Raw genomic sequence first — 24,002 nt, 5'->3', positions numbered from 1 at the left:
ATATATAGTGTTCTAATATTTTGTTTTGGATTGGTTTGTACTGTTTAATCTTTTTTTTTTTTTTTTGTGTTGTAGTGCTAAGACTTTGGAAATGGTTTCTTTTGGGCTACTTTTGAACTGTTTTAAGATTACGCTTCAGTAGTTTGATTTGTGAATGTGGGACTGAACCTAGAAATGAAAATGCCTTATATATTCATTTGTTTATATATGGGTAAACAATGATGTGAGGCAGTTCTACAGTGCTAATCTTTCCTGTCTGTATAGTGCCATTATAGTTTTGCCCAAGTATTGATTAAACTGTTTATACCAAGAGTGAAGAATAATCATGTGTTCTGCTCATGCATCTTCAGCTATATACATATAAAATACTGCTGGCAGAGCAGCTTATTTAGTGATCCTACTCGCTGATCTGGGGCAGAGTTTTGCTGGTCTATGGCAGCGTCAATAAGCAAATATTCGGTGTAAATTGAGCTGCTTTTGACCTCTATTGAAAGTTACGACAATGCGTTTAATTTCAGTGCTAAAACAACTGTGTACTGTGTATGAGTATCCCTCTTCATAATATATATAGATATATAGAATTACTGTATGATGCATCTCTTCTTAAAGTTCATCTTTAAATCTTTGCGAACAGGGCACATGTTTCAGAACATGTCAGTTGTGCTTCTGGTGACTACTTATGAATAAGGTTACGTAGATGATGTAAATTTCCCATAATTATTTTTTTTTTCTTCTTTTGTCACCCTTGAACTTTAAAATGTATGAAAAATGTTGTCTAACTGCATATTTCACGCATGACCCTTTACAATTTACCTACATTAAAGTAACATTTTGTTTTCAAAGAATAAAAATGTAGCCTGGCATCTGAAACTCTGTGTACAGGATATATTTCAATATTTAGGCAGATTTGAACAATATTCTGGTCAATGAAACACCTGAAAAATGTACTGGTAGTGTCCAATTTTTTAAATGTGTGTTTTTGTTTTTCTCAAATTTTTTTTTTTTTGTGACGATAAACAATTTATCAAATATAGTTTTTATACATTTCCAATGGTCTTGTTTCTGTGTCAGCTGATGTTCATGCTGAGATTATCAGTCTGCAAATATAAATTGTGTTTAGGTCTTCATCTATGTATGTTGTAAACATCTAAGCGAACACCATCAAACAGCAACATATTTTTAAAATAATATAGAAGAAAGTAGACTTAATACTATGGTTTGTTGGTAAAAGATATGCTAAATTCTTTAGAATGTAGCAGATAACATTTTCTATATGCTAGATTTATAAAGGTGACCACAATAATTATATCAACAACATTGGTAATAAAACAAGAACAATAAAAATAGAGCGGCAGTTGCTCACTGAAACATTGGCATGTCAGCAATCCATTCATGGAATTGGTGTAGGGAGTATGAGGAATCTATGTGAATGTGAGTATTCGTTCCTTCCCCTGATAGGGGTGTAAACGTAAAAGGATTAAAACATAATGGGGGTGGTCTTAGTGGTATGGTCTGGGTGCATTTACTCCCGCACTAAAATAATACTGGTGTTCATAGTTCTTTACTAAATATTGTCTACAGCCAGTCCATATAGAACAGGAAGAGTAGCCTGGCAATTGCTATTTCTAATGTTGATCTGGAGACACTAATGGTTTTTTTATTAGGATCTGTACAGAACCTCTTAATGGTTACATATATTGCCTGACTCCTTACATTAAAAATATCATTACCATGTCCACTTCTTAGGTGAAGACATGGATCCTAGGAAAAAGAGGAAATTTAACCACTATCGCAAAACACCTCCTGAGATTTCCTTGTTTATCACATTATCATGTTGTCTTTGCTTTTGATATTATCTTGCCTGCTTGGTCCAACTGCTCTAAAAGTTAGTAGAGAGCAATTTTGTATTGTGAGTCACATTTAAAAAAAAAAAAAGATAAAATGAGGGCAGGAGTATAATATGCACATTGACAGGTGTGGTAAAACAAAAAGCAATGGGCATAAATATAACTTTCTGCAATTCTAGAATATACTGGTCATTTTGCCTGCCTAAAATAGTAGCACACACTATTTATCATCCATGCCCCCTCCACATATACCCTTAATACACCAGCCATCTGCTCACAGATACTTGTACCATACACATAATATATCGCCACGTGTATTGCACCATCCAGTGCCACCAGACCATTCTAGCATCTTGTCTTCACACCATGTGCAGCCACCCCCTTCCACATACTCTGCCCATTGCAGTGGTATTTGTTCTCCGCACTTATATCTCCTAAAGTTCTGTGCTATCAGGGTAGCATTTGTGCACGCTTGTAACAATGACTTTCATGACCTTGCATGTTTCTAGTGAGATTTACATACTTTGCAGTGGTGTCATTGAGTCTTTCAGGATAGCCTCCAATCTATATTGGGGTTTTATGGTAAAATGTGTAGTTTTTTGCACCCTAGAAAACAAAACTAATCAGTTTAAGGTGATAGTCAAACGTATTTTTTCCTTGTCCTCGTCATGTCTAGTCTATTCCCTCCATTTAATCTTGTATTATGCTTTTCATCTGATTTATCAGGCCAATCTCACAATAAATCACTGTTTGGCCTGATATCGCATTAGTGAGTACGCTCCAACGATGAACGATTATCATTCCAAAGCTCATTGTATCGTTTGATTTTATAAACAGACTAAAAATCTATGTGAATGATGTTATTCCCATTCTGCAGTGTGTATGTACACACCACCTGCAGTGTAGGTAAATCTCCATAGAGTAGTCACAATCTTTTCAGCCGATTGTTATGACCGATAAGGAGCTCAGATGTGAAGGTAAATTTTGTAAAGTGTGTACACATGAATTGGCATGCTGATTGGGATATCAAATCGGGAGAAATTTCCTTTAGTGTGTACCCAGCTTTAGAATCAAACGGTGTCCTTCCCATTTATTTATTTTAAGTCTTAGAAACAAAGTTACCCTTTTAAGTCAATTTTTTTTTTGTTTTATTGAGAAGATGAGCTGAATAGTTGAAATAGAATTACACAGAGACTGCAATATTAAAATTAAATGTTTCGACTTGCATACTCCAATTACAAATATTACAATTTTGATGCTCTTTTTTTTTTGTGAGGAAATAACATATCTGCTATTAGTGGTTTGTATGTTGTTGTTTTTTTTTTTTTTTTGTTTTTTTTTTACCCATTTGAGTGATTTACATTAAATAAAATCTGGTCATTTTACAGTTTAAGATCCTGATGGGTTTTTCAGTTCATGTTGTCTTGTTATACAGAATAATGAATTGGTATCTTGTATGAGGGCTTGGGTATTAGGAGATGAGTTGGATCATGAAAAGCTGTTGGCTAATATCTCTTTGATGTGTTAACATCTGAGTGCATCCTTTTTTATGCTGTGTTCATGACTGTTCAGTTTTAATTGACAGTTTTTTATGGGGTTTTTTGCAAAAAAAAATCGGATACAGTAGATGGCAGTTTTGCGCTCTTGGTAAGGAGGGACCAGGGTATTGATATTTGCAAAATCATGCTTTAGTGATGTGTGCAACTCCTCACACACAGTACAGAATATTTGCTGATGTTTCTGTGCCAACTAATTACAATGTTGCATATACTGTGATTGTTTTGTAAAGACACTGAAATATAGTTGATGTGAAATATTGCAATTTGAGCTTTTGCTGAATGACTACTTTTATATTTTACTCTACCCAACATATTTCCTCACTATTGTGACATTGGAGGTAGAGAATTATTTAAAATCGGCATCTTCTGTATCAGCAGTTAGTGGTAAAGGGAAAATAAACATAACTACATTTAGTTTGATATTACTGGCATCAGTTTAAAGTAACAGTTATCAATGGTTGTGCAATTGTTTATTGCCTTTAGAAGGGCATAGCTATATTACTGGTTTTGTTTATGAATAATATATATGTATATAGGTTTGTGTGTGTAAGGTCATTATCCATTTGCTGACTGGCAGCTGTAGATTTACACAGGCTGGTGCTTCTAGAACTGAGGCTGCTTGTTTTGTTTTTTTTACATCACCTCTTAAAGGCAGAAACTCATTCTTGTGTGTGCTACCATCATCTTTGGCAGTGATTGCAAAGCCCTTCCACATTCAGTAGTGGGGAAATGGAGGGCATCATGTTGACATTATGATGTCACTAAGAATTTCCGGTGTGGTGGTGGCCCAATGGAAGTTTAGATTCAATCTCCTCTACCACTAAGACTAACTGTTCGAAGCAGCGTTGGCTGAATTGTGTAGTAGATTGTATGTAAGCTGCTGTTAAGCCCAGATTGCACATCAATATTAGAAGTGGTGCTAAGTGTAAATTTAGAAGTGGCGGTATGGAAAATTAAAGTGAATGTAGTTTTATAATCTAAGCATTATTGTTAAAATCAAGTAATTCTTTGAAAACTGCACTGCAATAGATTTAAAAATGTTTGCATTGGATCCTTTTCATTATGTGCAAGTGGCTTTCCATAGGGATTGAAGACCCCTAATTAAAGAGCCCTCTTATGCTGCACGGTGAAAGCAATAAATCCGCCACAGGTGATTGTACACATTGACAGTTTCCATAGTCTAAATCTATTTATAATTGAGATGCTTCATTTTATTCAATACTTTGTCTTGGTGCATGGTTGCTTCAAGGCTGGGCTTTGTCCTCTCCTCATATTTTTCAAGAAAATAAATGCACAATAAAAAGTTATTTGTAATGCTTCATAACCTGTTAAACAATATTGATTTATTTTATGCTTGCAATGCTAGAAAAATGAATGTTACATCTTCTCTTTGTCATTTTCAGGTTTTCTGACTGAAATCCCGTTTACCCCAAAGTATCAACCAACTACAGTTTGGAATGTACCAGTATTTTATCATCTTATGGATGATTAACTAACTTCGCTTAAGAAGTTTCTGCACAGAAGGACTTTAAACAGGGGGGTAAGGTAAACGGAAAAAGAAAAGAAAGAAAATGTCATCAGGCAGGGGTCAGAATCCTCATGGACTTAAACAGATTGGCTTGGACCAGATCTGGGATGACCTGCGGGCCGGCATCCAACAAGTTTACACCAGACAGAGCATGGCAAAATCCAGATACATGGAACTCTACACGTATCCTTAACAGTCATCCTAGGACATAGTGTTCTTGTGTTTGTAAATTTGGAGGAATGGACAAACCTGGAATAAGAAGTCAACTTACTTGTTGGCTACTTCCTCCTCCTATTTAGTTTGGAGTGCAGCATTTTATATTTCGGGGCATTAAATCGGCACTAATTACATATTTGTCTGGTAATATGCTGGTGAACTATAAGCAAAATGTCTAATGCTTATTATGACATTGTGCAGTTGAGTGTGACATTTAGAGGGTCGTTGTAGGTGAGCAAGATGTACTAGTGTAAGTGAGTATAGTCTGAGCAATGGTTTTTCTTGAAACTTGTTAAATTATTTTGTTTTATCTTATTTGAGGACTGTTTCTCATGCATATGTTAAATAATGCTCGAGATTTCATTTGCGCTCTACTTTTTATTTCTCGAATGCAGTGTTTCCCAAACTCAGTCCTCAAGTACCTCTTAACAGTGCTTGTTTTACATATCTCTTTGCTGGAGCACAGGAAGAGACATATATATTATCTTTATTTATTTTTATTTTTAAAAATAAACTATAGCATGTAATGACATAAAGCTTAACTAGAAGTATTAATTGATGGTAAAACCTAGTCACAACTCTGTTTACTTTTCCCCCAAAAATGTTAACACATTTACGTGTGCTTTCTGCTCTTAGCGGTGGGTGGCCTTTTACAAAGTTTTTTTTACACCTGTGACTCTAGAGGTGACTTCTATTGTGCCTGGAGGATTTTAACTGGCATCATAGAAAGCAATTGTTTTTTCACTGTGCCTGTATGAATGCATGGGAATCTGCCTTGTAAAAACACATTGTTAATACTGGGAATGTGAAGTGGGACTAGTACAGTTTCATCTTTTAACTCTAACTCCTTTTTGTTTTATATTTATTAACATTTTCGATGGAGTTACTTTAATCTGTGCTTAAGCAGAGTGCAGAATATTCTGGAAATAGGTAGCCTGGTGTTGCATTCATGTGATCTATCGGGTACATCTGTACAACTTGTTAATGCAAATTTCTAATTAACCAATCACGTCATATCCAGTACTAGAAAGGTGTAACTGTTAAAGGTGCTACTGAATGTATATCTGTTTACTGCAAAGTCTCCAGCCATTGGGGGATATTCAATTGTCAGTGAGGTTTTTTGTTTTGTTTTTTGACAGCGTAAAGTCATTTTAACAATTTTTTTTTATTTTTTTTTATCACTGTCGAGTGGGTTAACTTAACCCGCGATTCAATTCCATTTTTTAACGCTATGGGTTTCTTTCATGAAATGGTCCTCTTACGCTCCAGTAGAAGGTCTATTGAAAGTATAGTGTGTGCGAGAGGCAGCCGCGTTAAAAGCTATTCAGTTGTTTTTTAACGCGGCGTGTTAAACAGGAAAATATGCTGTTTTATCTCACACCTCTTTGGGGTGTTTTAAAAATAAAAAACCTCTGAAAAGTATTCATGTAGTAATGTGGAAAAAAAGTTAAACTAATGTTTATCACTAATGCCTAACTTGTGTAAGTTGGTTTTCTTGTGAAAAAATAATGAAATGAAATAAACATTAAAAAAAAAATCAAAAAAATCACTAATTATATTTATGTATGGTTTTTGGTACAAATATGAGTGTAGTAATGTGTTTTGACATGGTATAGATGATTCTATGGTAAAAAAAAAAATAGTTCAATTGAAAAAATATGCTAAAGAAAGTACTGTAATGTAGATATTATCAATATGTAATCTAATGAATGGAAATGTATGCAAAACCTTTTTTTTTTGTGTTCTACATGACCGTTAAAACTCCCCTAAAAACTCGCAATGTTTAACGTGCGGGGGCAGCGTTCCCTCTCTTTCAATTGAATTGCACAAGTTTTCCCGCTGTGCTAACTAAAAATGGTTGCTATTGCCGTCAAAAACCCACGGGAGATTTTTTATTTTTTTGTTTTTTCACTGCGGGGGGAAAAAAAAAAAAACTTGCTGACAATTGAATACCCCCCATTGAGTCTGATGTTTAATTTTTTTATTTTCCTCCTGCGAAATGTGTTTAATAGAATCTCTATATTTAATTGGCGAAGGCTTAATTACTAAATATTGCTAAACGGCCCCAGTAACTTCTGGTGCAAATATATATTGTAAACACCTATGCTGTATCATATTCCAGATTTTCAGAGGCCCTCACACGGGCCTGGCACAATCTGAAATGTCTAAGGGATTTTCATTTGTTTGCTGTATGACATGTATACTCTGGCGTGACTTGGACTAATGCCAAAGCACCCACTACTGTTTTATATTGTGCCAGTTGTTTGCTTTTCATCGTACATGATGCTACTTGCCTGTACTTTTATAATGGCGTGTGTAAACGTTTAAAGTAGTAGTAGTAGTATTGCATATACACCACTTAAAAAATAAATTTAATGGGAGGCCTTTATGAAAACTGTTGTACAAATAAATGAGTAGAAGAGAGTTTGATGGCCACAGGAACCAGTCTGGTACAATCTCAATTTAGTAAGAGTACAGTTTGGAAACTAAAGGTAAACATCTTATTAGTGTGAGCAGCACTAGCTTTACTAGTTACTTATAGAACAGTATTCATAAATGTCAGACTCTGTTTTAATGTTTTGAACTTGTCTTTTTAGTTGCAAAATGATGGAAAGTTTACCTTCCTCGTATCTGTTAACTTTTTTTTTTTTTTTTTTAATAATATAGATTATACTGGAACTAAAGTGATTTCATGACAGCCAAGTTTGTGGATTTGCATCTTTTGCAAATAACACATGGAGCTTGAGCAGTCTTGTATTTCATTGCACATGGTGGTGGGTCTGTCTTGGTGCTTATACACAGTTGCATTAATATTACGCTATGTTAAAGCCCAGTAGATGTAAGCAAATAGACCTTCTGACAAGTGTTTGCTTCTCTTTACAATAATGTTTGTGGTGCTCATAAGCTTTAACACTCGGCACAATATAGTCTTGTTGGTAGTGTGCATTAGGTACATAGTAAACCATGCTGAAGGGGATGCTCTGAGAACACTGAATGCAATGTTTTAAAAGTGAAATCAGAAGCTTTTTTTCTACACTTCTAATGTTTTTTGTTTTTCAGTCCCTGAGTATGTTCTTATTCACACCAGATGTTTTCTAATAGCAGTAGTACAAGCATTAAATTGGTCTATAATATAGTATAGCGAAAGACCACTAAACCTCAAACTGCTTTGTTTGTAATAATATTGATAAGCATATGGTTGTGACTATCGCGAATAATAGCTTACATTTGAATACATAGCTAGGGCATATGGAAATTTTCCGTTTTAAATAAATTTGTATTTTATCTTGATAATTCTAGAACCATAAACTGTGTTTTTACCAATACAATCTATTGTATGGGTAGCCCTCATTAATGTCTGATAAATAAGTTGTTACACTTCTAAAAATTTTAGGACACAAAGGAGTGCTTGCTTTATTGTAATGCACTTAATGTATTAACATGTTAAAAGTGCAAGAAATCAGATGGGTCTGAACGAGCCCTCAGACATTTATATTCCAAAAGTTTAGTGTGTAGACTAACTAACTTAAATGACTAGGAATTTCAGAGAATGTGAGAAAATGTATACATTATATTCCCAGTCTACTGAACACTTGTAATCTCCTTGCCATGTTCATTTGTATAGTAATCATTTTTAAACAACTTTATTTTCCTTTACATAATATGAAGGCACTAGTTGGTTTTGTTGTCCTGTTCAACGAGAGGTGTGATTGCAAAGTGGATACTATTTATCTAGTACTAGCACAGAACCATTTAGAACACATGGATGGCCTAAGTAATATTGTATCCAGGTGTATTTAATGAGGACCTAAAATGTTTTATAGATGCAGCATATTGGTTGTTTGTCTGTTGCAGTCTTATAATTCTATGTGTTTGCATAAAGTAGGCTTTCTTGTTTCTCCTTAACCAGTGCTCTTAGTCATGTTTATAACTACTGTACCAGTGTACACCAGTCTAACCAGGCACGGGGTGCTGGAGTACCACCATCAAAATCCAAAAAAGGCCAGACCCCTGGAGGGGCCCAATTTGTTGGCCTTGAACTGTACAAAAGGCTAAAAGAGTTTTTGAAGAGTTACTTGACAAACCTCCTAAAGGTAAATGTTTTTTATTTTCATTGACAGTGTTGTGCATATGACAAGCAGTTGTATTACAGGATATTGCACTTCAGTTTACTATGTCTTGAAACCATTCTATATAATTTAGGTTTGAAAAGGTAATTCAGTATGGTAGCAAGCAAGAAATCATTGTATGTTTCGATGACCTGTCCAAATCTGTGTTTCCTCTTCAGGATGGTGAAGATTTAATGGATGAGAGTGTTCTCAAGTTTTACACACAACAATGGGAAGATTATCGGTTTTCTAGCAAAGTATTAAATGGGATCTGCGCATATCTCAATCGGCATTGGGTTCGACGTGAATGTGATGAAGGACGCAAAGGAATATATGAAATTTACTCGGTGAGCTGCCCCCCCCCTTTATCTTTGTAGTAAATGGTTTCAGATGAAGAATATTGCTGGAATAACTTTTAGTTGGGTTGTGTAGGAGAACATGACTACCATAATGTTTAGTATAGTTGCCAGCTTGTATTATCATTATAGCTTGGACTGTTTGCTTATTTGTGTATTGCATGATCACTGATTTTGTTTTCTCTTGTTTCCAGCTTGCCTTAGTCACTTGGAGGGATTGCCTCTTTCGGCCTTTGAACAAACAGGTAAAAGCTGCAAACATAGTTACAGATTTGTTTTTACCTCTCGATCATCTCATGAAATGATGGGGTTTAGAAGAACACTTTGTTTAGAACGAGGCAGTAATTGAAATGCATCTCTATGTACTGTATGGAAACATTATGTTGCTAGAAGTCTAGAAAAGCAAATCTCTGCTTTCTGTGCTTTTAACTTTTCATTTACAGCCATTTCTTACCGAATAAACTTTATCTCTGTATCCCTTAAAATATATACATATATATTTTTTTAATTCTTGGGAGGGGGGGGGTTTCAGTTGACTGCAGGTGACGTGATGAATGGGACACATCGTATCCGAGTTTTTATAAAAATCTCCGCTCGTTTTCCCTCATGTCCCATAGAGATGCAAAGGAAAATGAGTGAAGATTCTACACTGCATTAGCTGGTAATATGCGCAGCCAGTTAATTGAATTCCCCCCCCCCCCTTACTCTACTTTTACAGATGTTCCCCCTCCACCTTTTGTTATGCCTTTAAAACCGTAATGGGCAACCTAATACACTTTAAAGGCGACCCTCTAACCTTGAAACGTGCTACCCAATTACCATTAATCTCCATAATACATTGAATTTTGTAAAGAGACACTGATCTGTAATAATGTAAGACAAACATGTATTACAAGCTACCACAACCATAGTTTTATATAATGTGACTTGTGGATGACCAGATTTTCAACCAGCTCTTGAAAGTTGTAAGGCTGGCAGAGGCACAGTGCAATGCTGCAGAGAGGTTTCCATCTCTTGCCTTGGTGTACTGAAGTAAGTATGAATCAGGCCACTCTTTCCTGCAGCGGAAAGACTGAGTCCATGTGGTGCAGCACACCTGAGATCGGCCTCCTGAAGTCAGCTGTACTGCTGGCACAGCGAGACTTCCCTGTGTTGTGCAGAGAAGGTAACTTGTTGTGTTAGTTGACTACGCTGGGCAAATATCACGTTCATTCGTCTTCTGTTTTGTGACCTGCCGAGCTTCATTCGTTGCCCTAGCTTTCGATAAGCGTTTGGACCATGGATTAAACCTGGGCAATAAGCTTGAGAAAAGGACTAAATGTGCATAAAGTGGAAAGGAGATGGGGCCATGGGGGCGAAGGATTGGGGGGTAGGACCACCTGTTGCCAATCATTTATTTTAAACTGCATCTTTATAAATGCAAGCCTTCAGTTTTAGAGCTCAAGGTAGCTGTAATGGCCTGCAGTCTGTAAATAGTTTTTTTGTTTTTGTCCACCCCCTACCCTTGTTGCTGTGGTAAACACAACTTGTGTGTGTGTGTTGCATCATCTGTCCAAAGTCAATGGAAATGAATGAAAACTCTTGAGTGCTAGTCCCTTGTCAATGACACATATGCATGTGTGTGTATGTATAAATGTGTGTGTATATATCTATATATAATCTCTCTTTAAGTGTGGAAATACTCTTTCCAATTGTGTGTTGGAATGTCTCAAACAAGCAATATTCATGTACACACACACTTATTCCAAATGATTTTATCAAGTTGTAAGTTTGCTTGTGACTTTAGTATTGTAGTGAAATGTGTATGACATTTATGTATTTCTGCCTCTTTATGCATGATGCAGTCACCTTGTTTCTTGCAAATATTTTCCTCAATTGCTGTCTGTTCACATGGCTATCGCCTTCAATGTGTAACCAGAAACAAGTAACTGAATTATTGGTGATGAATGTAAACCTAATATCCTTTCTTGAATATTGTGATAAATAATTGGCTAGATCTCCTTGCCATTCTTATTAATTCATCCTTGTCCTAATAGTTGTCCGCTATGTGTCCTGAAAATGAGTTAACCTGTTTATGTGGCTGTCGTCTTAGGTGACGAATGCAGTGCTGAAACTGATTGAGAAAGAACGAAATGGAGAAACTATCAACACCAGACTTATCAGTGGAGTTGTACAGTCTTATGGTAAGGTGTCATAGGGTGGAGTATTATCCCGATTCTTACTATGTGCACTACATGTGTGTATTTTACATGCATGTTATGCAAAGGAATACTTAATGTATTATGAGGCTATCAATTCGAAGCTGTAATAATGGCTAGAGATCCTTATTGCCTAGCTTTCAACAAAAGGTATCCAAGATATCACTAAAAATTTAACTCCACCCAGCAGTCCAGTTTCATTATTAAAAACAACATCTCCATGTCTAGATGTAACTGGGTCCCTCGCCATATCTTGAGCGCTAGCAGCTGTCTAAGTCTTATTGACAACCTGCTTCAAACAGGCAAGCTAAGGCAATTGTCAATGCCCCTTCCCAAGTGCATGGTGTCCCTAACGAGTGATGGCTACATTCGTTGTACTGTAAATTTCTCCACCTGAGAGTGTTCTTATAGGTATTTGTACAGCATGTCAGTGTGCTTACAAACTTCTCTAGTAAATTGCCAACATAATCTGTTACTTTAAAGAGCTTTCTTATTTTCACGTTGACTTGAATTTGGTTAAGAACACAGGAACACAGAAGTAATGTAGGTTACTATAGCTACCATATTATGTTTTAAATTTAAATAAAAATGTTGTGTATTTGCTTAAGCAGATCTGTATACTTCTAAGAATTATAGTGTGCTAATGTATGGAAGCAGTTCATTTTTCTCCTTCATCCACTCTGGGGGAAGCTGCTCCCATGGGGTTGTATGAGGGCGCATGGAGTTGGCACTTAAATAGTTTAACTAAACTTGCTGCTTCTGACTCCTCCCATTTGCAGCCCCATAGACCTCAGTTTTGATTAAGTGCCCAAGGAGTTGGGCTGTGTAGATACTGCTCTGCAGTGTTTGTTGCTTAGTATTTTATTGTTTTATTAGAACTGTTTATCTAGAATAGGAAAGTGTGTGTATAATTGCATTATTCCTGTTAGTTTGAATGGAATAGTTTCTTAAAAAAAACAAAACAAAAACCTTAAAATTGAAGCAGCAGTCACTCCAGTCTCCCGGCGGGTCTGACGCTGCCTTTGGCAGAGCGTGCCGGAATCGGTCAGTGGAGCTGCCATGTTGGGAGATACCAAGTCCCCTGCTGAGGTGGGGGTAGGATCTTTTTCGGCCACAAGAGAAGCAGCATCTCGGGTATGAGACATAATAGAAGGCTACACGGTGGATTGGAGCGCCCGAAGGCGGGCATCTCAGCGGGCAGATTAAGAGTTCAAGATCTTCCCCAGAGATGCAGAAACATCCAGGGAGGGGAATATGAAACCCCTCTCACCTGTTGGTATACCCAGAAGCTGGACAATTGCGCGCCACAATCTGTTCCTCAGACGGACTCCTCCCTGTCGCTGGAGTGCACGGTCTGCTGCTGGCTCCCTTTCCCTGACTTTCCTGACAGGAAGAAGGCTGATTAACCTGTGGGGGACGTTTTGTTTTTTTCTGGGCAGCATATCCTATTTAGACTAGGGCATATTGGGTCTCTGTATACTTGGCCAGCGCCTAGGTTACTGTCTTGCACTTATTTTCATTGTTATCTATCTTAACACAGGCACTGCCTTTTTGTTTTGAGGGCCATAGACCAGGGTCAGAACAAGTAACTGTCTTACCGTGTTTATCTGTGGTGCTTGCAGATTCTGCATATTTTCTTTTTTTTTTTTTTTTTTTTTTTTTAATTAAAAAAAAAAAGAAAAAAAAAAAAAGAGAGAGACTATGTATAAAGTTAGCCAGGGTCCAAACAAGTAATTGAACTACTGTGTTTGTGGTGCGATTGGTGAACTAATTAAGTGCCAATTCTCCCTCATTTACATCAGTCCCTGCCCCAATGGAGCTTACAGTCTAAATTCCCTAACATAGACACACACTCACACACAGACAAAGAGGGAGACAGAGAGGGAGAGACTAGTGTCAATTTTGATAGCAGCCAATTAACCTATCAGTATGTTTTTGAGTGTGGGAGGAAACCGGAGCACCCGGAGGAGACCCACGAGAACATACAAACTCCACACAGATAAAGCCATGGTCGGGAATCAAACTCATGACCCCAGTGCCGTGAGCCGTTTGGCTTGATTGCCCAATGTTCGTACTTTTCTTCAGGGAGTGCTGCATGTTCAGCCTCCTCGCATTCCTCCTCTAGCCCCGTGGCACCTGAATTTGGTCCTTGATGTCCTACAGCAGTCTCCATTCGAACCTCTTGAGTCGGTCCAAAAGTTTTTTTTATTTTATTTGGAAGCTAGTGTTTGGTGTTTTTGTTGGCCATTGGTTCTGCTTAATGGGTGTCTGAACTAGGGGCTTTGTCCTGTAGGGTTCCTTATCTGGTGTTCCATGAGGATAGGGCAGTTTTTTTTTATACTTTGATTCTCATATGAGAGATTGACCAGCTACCAAGCAGACCATTACTCGTTTGTTCCGGTCCATGATTAAGCATGACTACGTGAGTAGGAATCGAGCTGTGCCTCAGGTTCTCATGGCGCATTCTACCCAGGCAGTGGGGGGCCCACGGGGCTTCTGCAGATCAACTGTGTAGTGCAGCGACCTGGTCCTCAGGCCATACCTTTACTCGTTTTTACTAGTTTAACATTTTAGCATCTTCGGGCGCCAGTTTTTGCGGCAGTGTTTTGCTGGCTGGTAGACCAGAGCATAAAATGGACAAGAGACTTGGCGCATGGGGGGAGGAATGGACACATAACGGATTATGAGCCGTCTATATACTCTTTAAACGGAAAGCTCCTGCACTCTAAAGTCTAAACATACATATAGAAAATCATTTGAGTCTCTAAACTCGCATTTGAATACTTCGGAAGTTCATAGGTGGTGTTCCCAGTCTTATTAGTCTTTCGCATAAGATGTCAGTGATTTCTCCCACTTGTATCCTGCTTGTCCCTTAAACGTCCTCCGTGTAACAGATGTATGGAAGAGAGGGAACAAGAAAGGAAAGGTCCCGTAGTGTAATACGTTTTATAGCAATTTATTAACAAGGTTAAAATACACTCGCATTTCAATATGTTAAAATGTCCTCCAAAATGGTTTCTTTACGCCTCCCTCTCTGACATGTACTACTCCTTAGTCCGCTTGGACCACTATTTTCCAAGTGTAATAGTACAGCTGCGGCTCGATTTCAAGCACTGATGGAACTCCGTAATGTCATGGGGCGTTACGTAATGCATGGCTTCCAGTTCTTAATTTTATTGTTTCTTTCAGTCAACCTATTTGGGACCAGTTTTTGAAAGTCTGGGTACTGAGATTCTTTCAATTTGCTCCTTTCTTAAATTTAACCACAAGATTGTCTGACAGGAGCTCCCTCAAAAACAAATCCTGTTTCAAAATTATAGACTTGATTTTGATTCTTTTTATTTCATAAGATCTATTATCTTTAAAGCTGAAAGACAGATTGGAGGCCTCACCTTGTCACATTTTGTTTCCATAGATAAGATTCCCTCTTGATTTGTTTCACCTCATCTAAAGATTTTCACAATAGCCCAACTGGGTAACTCCTTTCTGTAAATTGTGCCAACATTTCACCTGCTTGTTGTAAACATGCAATATTAGAGAAGCAATTTTGTTTGGTCCTCCTCAGCTTTCCCTTTTAAAAAAACTTTTTATGATGGTCGCTATTGTAGTGTATGTATTAGCAGCTACTGGTTTCTTATAAGTTACAGTTATGGTGGGGCCTATGACCAACACTCTGGTCCAGGAAGTGTTTACATATGTTTCACAAAGCAAAATGTTATCTTGTTCAAGCCAGACGCATCTTTGCAAATTTGTTTTAATTTTATTTTTTTCTCCAGAGTGAACGCAAATGTACATTTATACATATACACAGTGCAGTTTGCATACATTTTTACTTTACTGGCGTCTTAAAACATGATTGGAAATGCTAGTAGTTATGTAGCCTTCAATAGAAAATACATTCATGTTCAAGTCTTCAAACATCCAGTGAACACGCTTGTAGCTGTATTCTAATCGTACGTTAATCTGTTCATGCCATTGAGCACAGGTGTGATTGCTGCATAATGTATCATTATACCTTTTAATGATAATACTAGTGGGTCTGTCACTTGGTCTCCAAAGAGAGCCTAGAAATACATGTATGTAATTGTGTATGATCCGGACAGTCCACACTCTGTTGAATTGATTCCTTTGTTGATACATTAAATTGTGTAGAGCGGTATACAACCCTTATGATAAATCCGATTTTGAAAGGTTTGCTGGCTAAACATGTAAAACATTGCTCTCTGCTTGTATATACTCTTTGGACTATATCTGATTTTAAATGCACACACCTTGACCATGCTCAGTGATATGTTGTGGTCTTAATGTAACTTGTTATAAAAGTGCCCTCCCAGCAGACATAAGGACTGCTGTTGCTGGATGATGCACATTACCCAATGGATCATTACTAAAAAAAAATATTTATATAAATAACCTTGGATACTTTGTGTGGACACACTGCTTTTCAAAGATTTTTAATCTCTATTGCAAACACATCCTTGGCACAGTTAAATGCCTGAATAAAGCATGTTCATGATCAACTAGCGTAGTGGCTGTTTGGGACAAAGAAAATTACATGTTTAAATATAATTTTCAGATTTTTCATTTGTTTGGCAGCCTAATGATTTATGAACTAAAAAAAAAAAAGGCATAAAGCAATGTGTAATAACTTTTTTAAAATGTGGTTTGTTTGTTTTTTTTGTTTGTTTGTTTTACTTGGGGGTAAATGTATGAACATGCGGGTTCTTCAACACCCGCGTGTTCGGCGATTAAATTTCAAGCGGCGCTGCATTGTAAAGGGAAACTTCCCTTTACAATGCAGCGCCGCTTGAAATTTAATCGCTGAACACGCGGGTGTTGAAGAACCCGCATGTTCATACATTTACCTCTTAGTCTTTAACCATATTCATAAATATTTTATTTTGTGGGTTTTTTCCTGTTTTGTTCTTGATAAAAACTTGCCCTTAGTTGTTAGATCTGCCCATGAAATTCGAGGCTTGTGCTCTGCTTTTAGTTAAGGGTGAATATGAATCTTGTGCTTGAGGTTTCCCAACCTTTCCAACACAATGCATGCTTGGAACCAGGGACTGACAGTGTCCTTTTTTTATATTTTCAGTTGAGCTGGGCTTAAATGAGGATGATGCGTTTGCCAAAGGTCCAACGTTGACAGTGTACAAAGAATCTTTTGAGTCCCAATTTCTGGCTGACACAGAGAGGTTCTACACAAGAGAGAGCACAGAGTTTTTACAGCAGAACCCAGTCACAGAATACATGAAGAAGGTTAGTTCAGTACTGGCAATGTTGGTTTATCATTTGTTTCATGCATTTTTTGTTTGTCTTCGGGGTTGCTTTAGCAATAAATTATAAATGAATAATATGCAGAAGCACATGCACAAATAGATCAATGGCAGGCATTTCACTAAGTGAGCTTTGGCTGTGCTGGCATTACATTTGATCAAATATCTGATAACAATTTCAACATGTGGATCACTTAATGGCCACGTTTGACCATTAACCCGCCAACTACCATCACTGGCCTAGCTTATTGCTGCAGGAAAGTGGGTAGATCTCAGTGCTAAGCAATGGTCAGTGTTTTACAGCTTTATTTATTTGCTGAATATTAGGCAGAAGCTCGGCTTTTGGAGGAGCAAAGACGGGTACAGGTCTACCTTCATGAGAGCACACAGGATGAGCTGGCACGCAAATGTGAACAAGTTCTTATAGAAAAACACCTGGAGATCTTCCACACAGAGTTCCAGAATTTACTAGATGCAGACAAAAATGAAGGTAACTTGTTTGTTCTTGTCATAACTTTTTTTACTCCCTAATTCTTCAGATCTCATGTCTTTTGGTGGAAGATTCATTTTTATGGCTCTCCCAGGACATGTTTCCAGAGGTATATAGAGCTTTTTATAGTCTCCTAGGGTCAGTATAATTACATCCATCTTGTACATTCTTTCTCCTCCAGCAGGTAGGGCACTGAAAAGCAAAAACTGTCTTTTTTTTTTTTTTTTTTTTTGCTTTATTTCTACCTTGCTTTCATGGTTTTCCTTCCCACCCCTCAACCTTGGACCATTTGAAATCTTATCATTTGATAATTTTTCCCCTTAAAGCATTTCAATGTTTAATGGTACTTGGCATGAAAATCTACAGCCCTTAAGTCACGACTCTTTTCCCAATTTAAAATGGCAAATATGATGGTATATTGAAACACCTGTGTTACATTTTCTCAACGGACATGAGGAAAGTGGTTCAAAATCTAGCGAAGTGTAAAATGAGGTGAAAAGTATAGATATGCCCAAAATGTCAAGTAAAATTAAACCTTAGAAATAAGCCCCATTGAGATGCTATAGAAAGTGAAAAACTTGTAAAAAGTGTAAATTTTGTGTATAAAAAAATAAATAAAAAGGGTCTGATTTGTTTATTAAAATCAATCACTGTTTTTTTGTTCCCTTGTTCTTAATGGTGGGGAGAGGCATTCATGAAATGTTTTTCATAGATAACCATAAACAAAGCTGGTATTAAACATAGCAACTAATTAGATTCTGGCATTTTTGCATCACAGTATAGAAAATGAAAGAAAGGGTCTGGTTCATATGGCCACTCCACATTCTTTCTACACCATTGTTGAAGAAATAATAAATAATTTTATTGCTATTATGAGTTTGCATAATGTGTTTGACAAAGGGTTAATCAAAAACAACCACCTGGTCTGTTTTAAAATTATTAAAACTTTTCCTGTCCTTGCCACACACTAACTTTTCCTTGCCAATTATATCATCACCAAGGTTTTTTGTGAAGAGCTGACACTCAGGAAGCCCTTGGTTCTCCCTTTAAACTAATCTATCATAATTTACTTCGGAGTTATAAACCAAATAATCTCTATTTCAACTATTGAGGGTTCTAATACCAAGCTAAGTCTGACATGTGAATTTGTAAGAACACAATCCTGGCTTATTAAGTGTAATGTAATATGGAAAATAAATCCACAATGCTTGAGATAAAAATAAACAATTAACAAAATTACATAAAAAGATAGAATACAATAATTTATTGTAAAATAAAAAGGAATAAAACAAAAAAGGTAAACTTACGAATTATCCATTTTCTGTGTGCTGGGAGAATCGAGAATAAAAGGGCCACTTCTCATTATGACTCCCCAAAAGTGAACAAGTTTGTTAGGTAGCCTCAGCCCCCCTCCCCCCATCCACTGTAATGTCAGAACTAGAAATTCTGTGCAAATGCTTATTAGTTGTTAAAACACCTTTCAAGTCAGGTTTTCTTTACATGGACCTAGCTTCTCACCAGAATGTCCGACAAAGATATTACCTCCACACAACAGGTCATGTGTTTCCCTTTATTTGCATACCAAACATGACTCCTGTAAGTATATTTGAGAAAAATTACATTTTTCTGTCTCCTTATTTCCCTTCACACTTATCAGAGCTGCTCTGGCCCCCATATAGCGATGTCCTTAGAACCCTGATGTTATTGATGTAGCCTTAAAGAGAGATGTCTCAGTTTTACGACTCATGCCTTAAATTGGTACTGGACACTCTTTTGTAGCCAAGTGTTTTGGCTCGCTTATCCATAAAATACTCCCTGGGTAGAACAGAAGAGTTTAGACAGAATCAAGGGATTTTAACCCATGGCTGGAAAGAGTTCCTCTGAGCCACATCAAGCTATTACGATGATTTAATTTGCAAGCACATGTTTGTATTTTTATATGGCTAGTAATTGGCTTGCATTTGGCCACTATTCAAAATATGAACTGAATTAAAAAAGCACTTTCCCCCCTTAATACATGGTAATTATCCATACCTTGTCTGTACCAGTATCAGAACTGAATTAAGTGCTAGCCTTTGTTTTGAGATGTTGTAGCAAAACACCTTTCAAATCAACCTGCAATAAGTGTTTTGTTACAAATGTATTAAGCTTACTATTGCATAATTTGGACTTATATTGGAGCTACACAGGTAAAAAGTTGAACATTCTGCCTAATATCGCTGCTACAGGAGGATAAAATTCATCGCTCCCCAGTGACTCCTGTTCCCTCAATCTCAAATACCTACTTGTACACACCCTGGTTACTCCCTACTGACCTCTTTGCATGGATAAGTTCACTGCTGTTTTAAAGAATCGCTTGTAAATCTTATGTCTCATTTGGTTTCTCAGTATGTCCAATCTGTTCATCTGTATTGCCTTGTTAATATTCATCTGTACTACCAAGTATCTCCACCCACTCTGCACAGACTGATTTTTATGTCTGTCCACACTGCCCCATGGTTGTCTTCTCCCTTCTACTGCCTGGATTTCTAATCTTAATGTCCCTTTTAGCTCTTATTGTCTACCACTACCCCTCCCTCTAGCATGTACGCTCTCATGAGCTATGTCTCATGTCTGTCCATGCTCTGTCATAGGCTGGGTGCACACTACAGAATATTCAGACAAATGTGTTTTTAACTAATGACTGTAAAAAAAAAAAACAACAAAAAACTAAACTCTATGGAGATCGTGAGGGCATACGCAATGCAGAATTAGAAGGATGTTCTTCTATAGCTGAACGATATTCGATGGTCAGTGCTTTGGAACGACTATCGTTCATCTTAGTGTACACACTAATGCGATACTATACTGAATGGTCATTTATCAGGTGATTGACCCAATATTTGGCTGAAAACTGTAGTGTGTACCCAGCCATACTTTTGTCAAGACTTATGCTGAATTTTTTTCTGTATGCCAATGCGATTTTTTTTTTTGTTCTGTATCAATGCAGTTATTATTCTGCTCTGTACCCATGAACATGTTATGATGTCTACTGCTTTTATGAAAGTAATTTTTGTATTACCGTATTGGGCACAACGGAATCTGTGACACCATACAAATAAACTACAATAATAATTTTAATTTTTATTTTTTTTATTTCTATTTGTTGCTTCTATACTCTTTAATGCAAGGAAAGTGTATTGCCTGTCAATATCTTTTACATGTACATTTGTTTTTATACTATTTTTCAGTTTGGTTTTTGTTGTAAACATTATTACTAATGATTCATATAAACTATTTTATGGTGCAATTAAGCTTTTCCTTTTAAAATATATTTAGTAGTATTTGCAGGGGAAAGTTAGGAGCAGATTTGGGTATGTGTGCTAGTATTGCTTACAAAAAACTGTTTTATTTTGTAGACTTGGGGCGAATGTACAATCTTGTATCCCGAATTCAAGATGGTTTGGGAGAGCTTAAAAAGCTTTTAGAAACACATATCCACAATCAGGGACTTGCTGCCATAGAAAAATGTGGGGAAGCAGCACAAAATGCAAGTATTGCTTTGTTTACTGCCAATTATCTGTAGTTTTTTCATATAGTGCTGATGGAACAGACCCTTACCTTATTTCAGTTTACTTTTATTACAAGTCACTTTTCCATATGCCATGCTATTTTGTTTTTCTTGGTTTATCTGTATTTAGATTTAAAGTCTCGATTGTTTAATGTACTCGACGGTTCTGAGAAATCTTGGCACCTTATCTATGAACTGGTCACCACCCAACTGCCATATCTTAGAGCTTGACATGTGATAACTGTCTCAGGAGGAATGATGTCATGTCTTGGAAAACTTGCAGCATCATTGTTGTAGAATTCTATAATTAAAAGTAAATTGCTTGGCATTTAAATCTTAAAGTGTCTCATGTTTTCTCATTTTTAAAAGAAAAAAAGCACACAATGTTTACTTTTGATTTACAGATTTTGGGGGCAGATTCAATAGTCCGCGATGTCCCTAAGAACATCGCGGACGCGCTTTTTTACCGTTACCACTTTAAAAATTAGCGCTGAGTTTTGCTCACGCCTCTATGGGACGCACGTAAAAATTGGAGTTACTACTCTAAAAAATATCCGCGTCGGGTGTCTTGCGACCATTCCAGAGGCACCTTGCACAGATACTTAGTGAATTGAATCTGCCTCTTTGAGTGATAAATTATTGCATTACGTCTTTTTTCCTTAAGATACCTCCAAAGAAATGTAGAACCTCAGTTCTTGTATTGAGTGCATTAAGTAGCTAAGCAAAGTGTATTTTATTTTGTTTTGTTTTGTCCCCCTTTAGGATCCCAAAATGTATGTACAGACTGTTTTGGATGTCCACAAAAAATATAATGCACTAGTTATGTCAGCGTTCAACAATGATGCTGGATTTGTGGCTGCACTAGATAAGGTGAGTTTATATGCACTAGAGATCTAAATCCTTGTCCATCCTTATGGTTCAGAACATTTCCCATATGTAATTCTTTGCTTTGTATCTCAGGCTTGTGGCCGGTTTATCAATAACAATGCAGTAACAAAAATGGCCCAGTCTTCCAGCAAATCTCCGGAGCTTCTTGCCCGTTACTGTGACTCACTACTAAAGAAGAGGTGAGCCACTACGAAGGTTTCCAAAGAGTCCTTTTTGTATGTCTGCCTCTAGACAGAAAAATTTCCTCTCGTACTTAGGAGCTCTGTCTTGGCAACCTGTGTATAATTGTAATTTCTCACAATAGTCCTTTGTTTTATCATAGCTCTAAGAACCCAGAAGAGGCAGAACTGGAAGATACACTCAATCAAGTTGTAAGTCTGGATATTTCATGATTGTATTTTTTAGAATACTCACTATGTGTTTTATGTTTCAATTGAAGAGACAAATGAAAAGTTTTTGCTATACAGCCATATAGTCTACTATGGAGGCAGTTTACATCGCAGAAATCCTAATTAGTTGTTATAAAACCCCAGAATTCAGTCCACAATAGGATTGGTTTAATTTTACATAGTAATGACATTAGTCCAAATATGTCTATTTTAAAGTTAGGCCCAGTTTGTCAATATATGAATTATAAGGGCCTAAAAAGTTTAATATTGTTGCATAAATCCAAAATAGGCAAAGGGCACTGAAACAGCAGATTATATTATATACAAAATTGCAATGGTCTCTGCTTTATGATGTAAAAGTGGACATTTGAATTGAATTAGAATTAGTTTTGTTTTTTAAAGTTAGATCTGTAAACCACATACTAATTAAAACCTTCCTAAGTATTTAGAAAAGTTGAAAGAATATGATTTGAATATATATTTTTCATCTAATATTTTACATAAAGGCCCCTTTCTCCCAGTTTACATTTTAGACTAATTTTGTCTTGTAAAATTGTATTTCCCTGGTGTGTAAAATTCCACTTTAATAGATACCACAGTTTACTGGAAGAAGTAAGTTAGTAATGATTTCAAGTCAGTTAGTTACTTTAATTATTCGTGTCAGTTTGTCATAACCTAAAATATGAGTAATTTTTCTAAATCTATTAGTTTCTAAAGTAATGATACATTTTGAAAGACCTGAAGAGTATTGACATTAAAAAAATTTTTATTTTTTTTAATATACTTTTTTTCACCCATATCAACTTTTTTAGATGGTTGTTATAGCTCAGTATGTTTCAATTTTAGATCGATTACGCAGGCTCCAGAAGTGAACAGTGTATAACCATGATGGGTAACCTAATAACGATTGGGGGCTGCTCTAGCTTTCAAAAGGGTCACTCGTTACCCTTAACTGTCTTGTTCCATTAATGGAGCATGTTGTCATTGATGTGTTTGTGGTATTGAAGTGACTGCTTCTGAAATCACTGTCTAACAGCCTAGCAGGTTAGAAATAAAGGAGGTTCATCATTTGTGTCAAATACATTTGTTGGCTATTATCGAACGTAGTTATGGCAGCCACCCACTGTTCAGATGCAGAAGCTTCAAGTGCATAAGAGTAAATAGTTAAACCTACAGATAGGGGAAGATTCAAATGGCTGCAGTGTTCTTTCGAACATCACGGCGCTGTCCAGCTGCACACATTGCTGCATATTATGGTAGGGAATCTGCTCACGTTTCCTCGCACCTTTATCCAGACTTCACGCGCTGAATTGATTCTCCCCCTCAGTTAATATATTTTACAGAATCTGAGAAATCAGTCATCGATTTTAAAATGTTTTGCTCTCTCCTACTTAGAACTAGGATAATTTTGGCTTCTTTCTAGAGTTAAGGGGTGAATGTTTCCCAAGTTTGCCGTCTGGTGTTTTTGGTACCTTGAGACTTCTTTGTTTAACACTTCAAAATTGATCTTTCTCTCACTCGTTCCCATGACAGAATTGCTGTGTATGTGACCTCAGACCTACTCTGGGTCTATGTGGAGGCTGTTTTTCACATTTT

At 36.8% G+C, this 24,002-nt stretch overlaps 1 protein-coding gene across 5 annotated transcripts in view; it reads left to right on the top strand.

The window, feature by feature from the left end:
• Nucleotides 1-24,002, top strand: part of CUL1 (cullin 1) — an 80,918-nt gene that overhangs the window by 33,834 nt on the left and 23,082 nt on the right. For all 5 annotated transcript variants that reach the window (XM_075212512.1, XM_075212513.1, XM_075212515.1 and 2 more), the window contains 11 exons: nt 4,810-5,117; nt 9,070-9,244; nt 9,439-9,606; nt 9,810-9,860; nt 11,708-11,798; nt 16,909-17,072; nt 17,417-17,579; nt 20,978-21,108; nt 21,892-21,999; nt 22,090-22,196; nt 22,340-22,388. In XM_075212512.1, the coding sequence (XP_075068613.1) occupies nt 4,978-5,117; nt 9,070-9,244; nt 9,439-9,606; nt 9,810-9,860; nt 11,708-11,798; nt 16,909-17,072; nt 17,417-17,579; nt 20,978-21,108; nt 21,892-21,999; nt 22,090-22,196; nt 22,340-22,388 (1,347 nt within the window). In that variant the 5' untranslated portion in view covers nt 4,810-4,977. The remainder of the gene's footprint in view (nt 1-4,809; nt 5,118-9,069; nt 9,245-9,438; nt 9,607-9,809; nt 9,861-11,707; nt 11,799-16,908; nt 17,073-17,416; nt 17,580-20,977; nt 21,109-21,891; nt 22,000-22,089; nt 22,197-22,339; nt 22,389-24,002) is intronic.

The sequence above is a fragment of the Mixophyes fleayi genome, chromosome 5 (assembly GCF_038048845.1).
Source record: "Mixophyes fleayi isolate aMixFle1 chromosome 5, aMixFle1.hap1, whole genome shotgun sequence".
Classification (NCBI taxonomy): domain Eukaryota; kingdom Metazoa; phylum Chordata; class Amphibia; order Anura; family Limnodynastidae; genus Mixophyes; species Mixophyes fleayi.
Note: the sequence above shows the minus strand (reverse complement) of the source record. Positions and strands in the feature narration are given on the sequence as shown.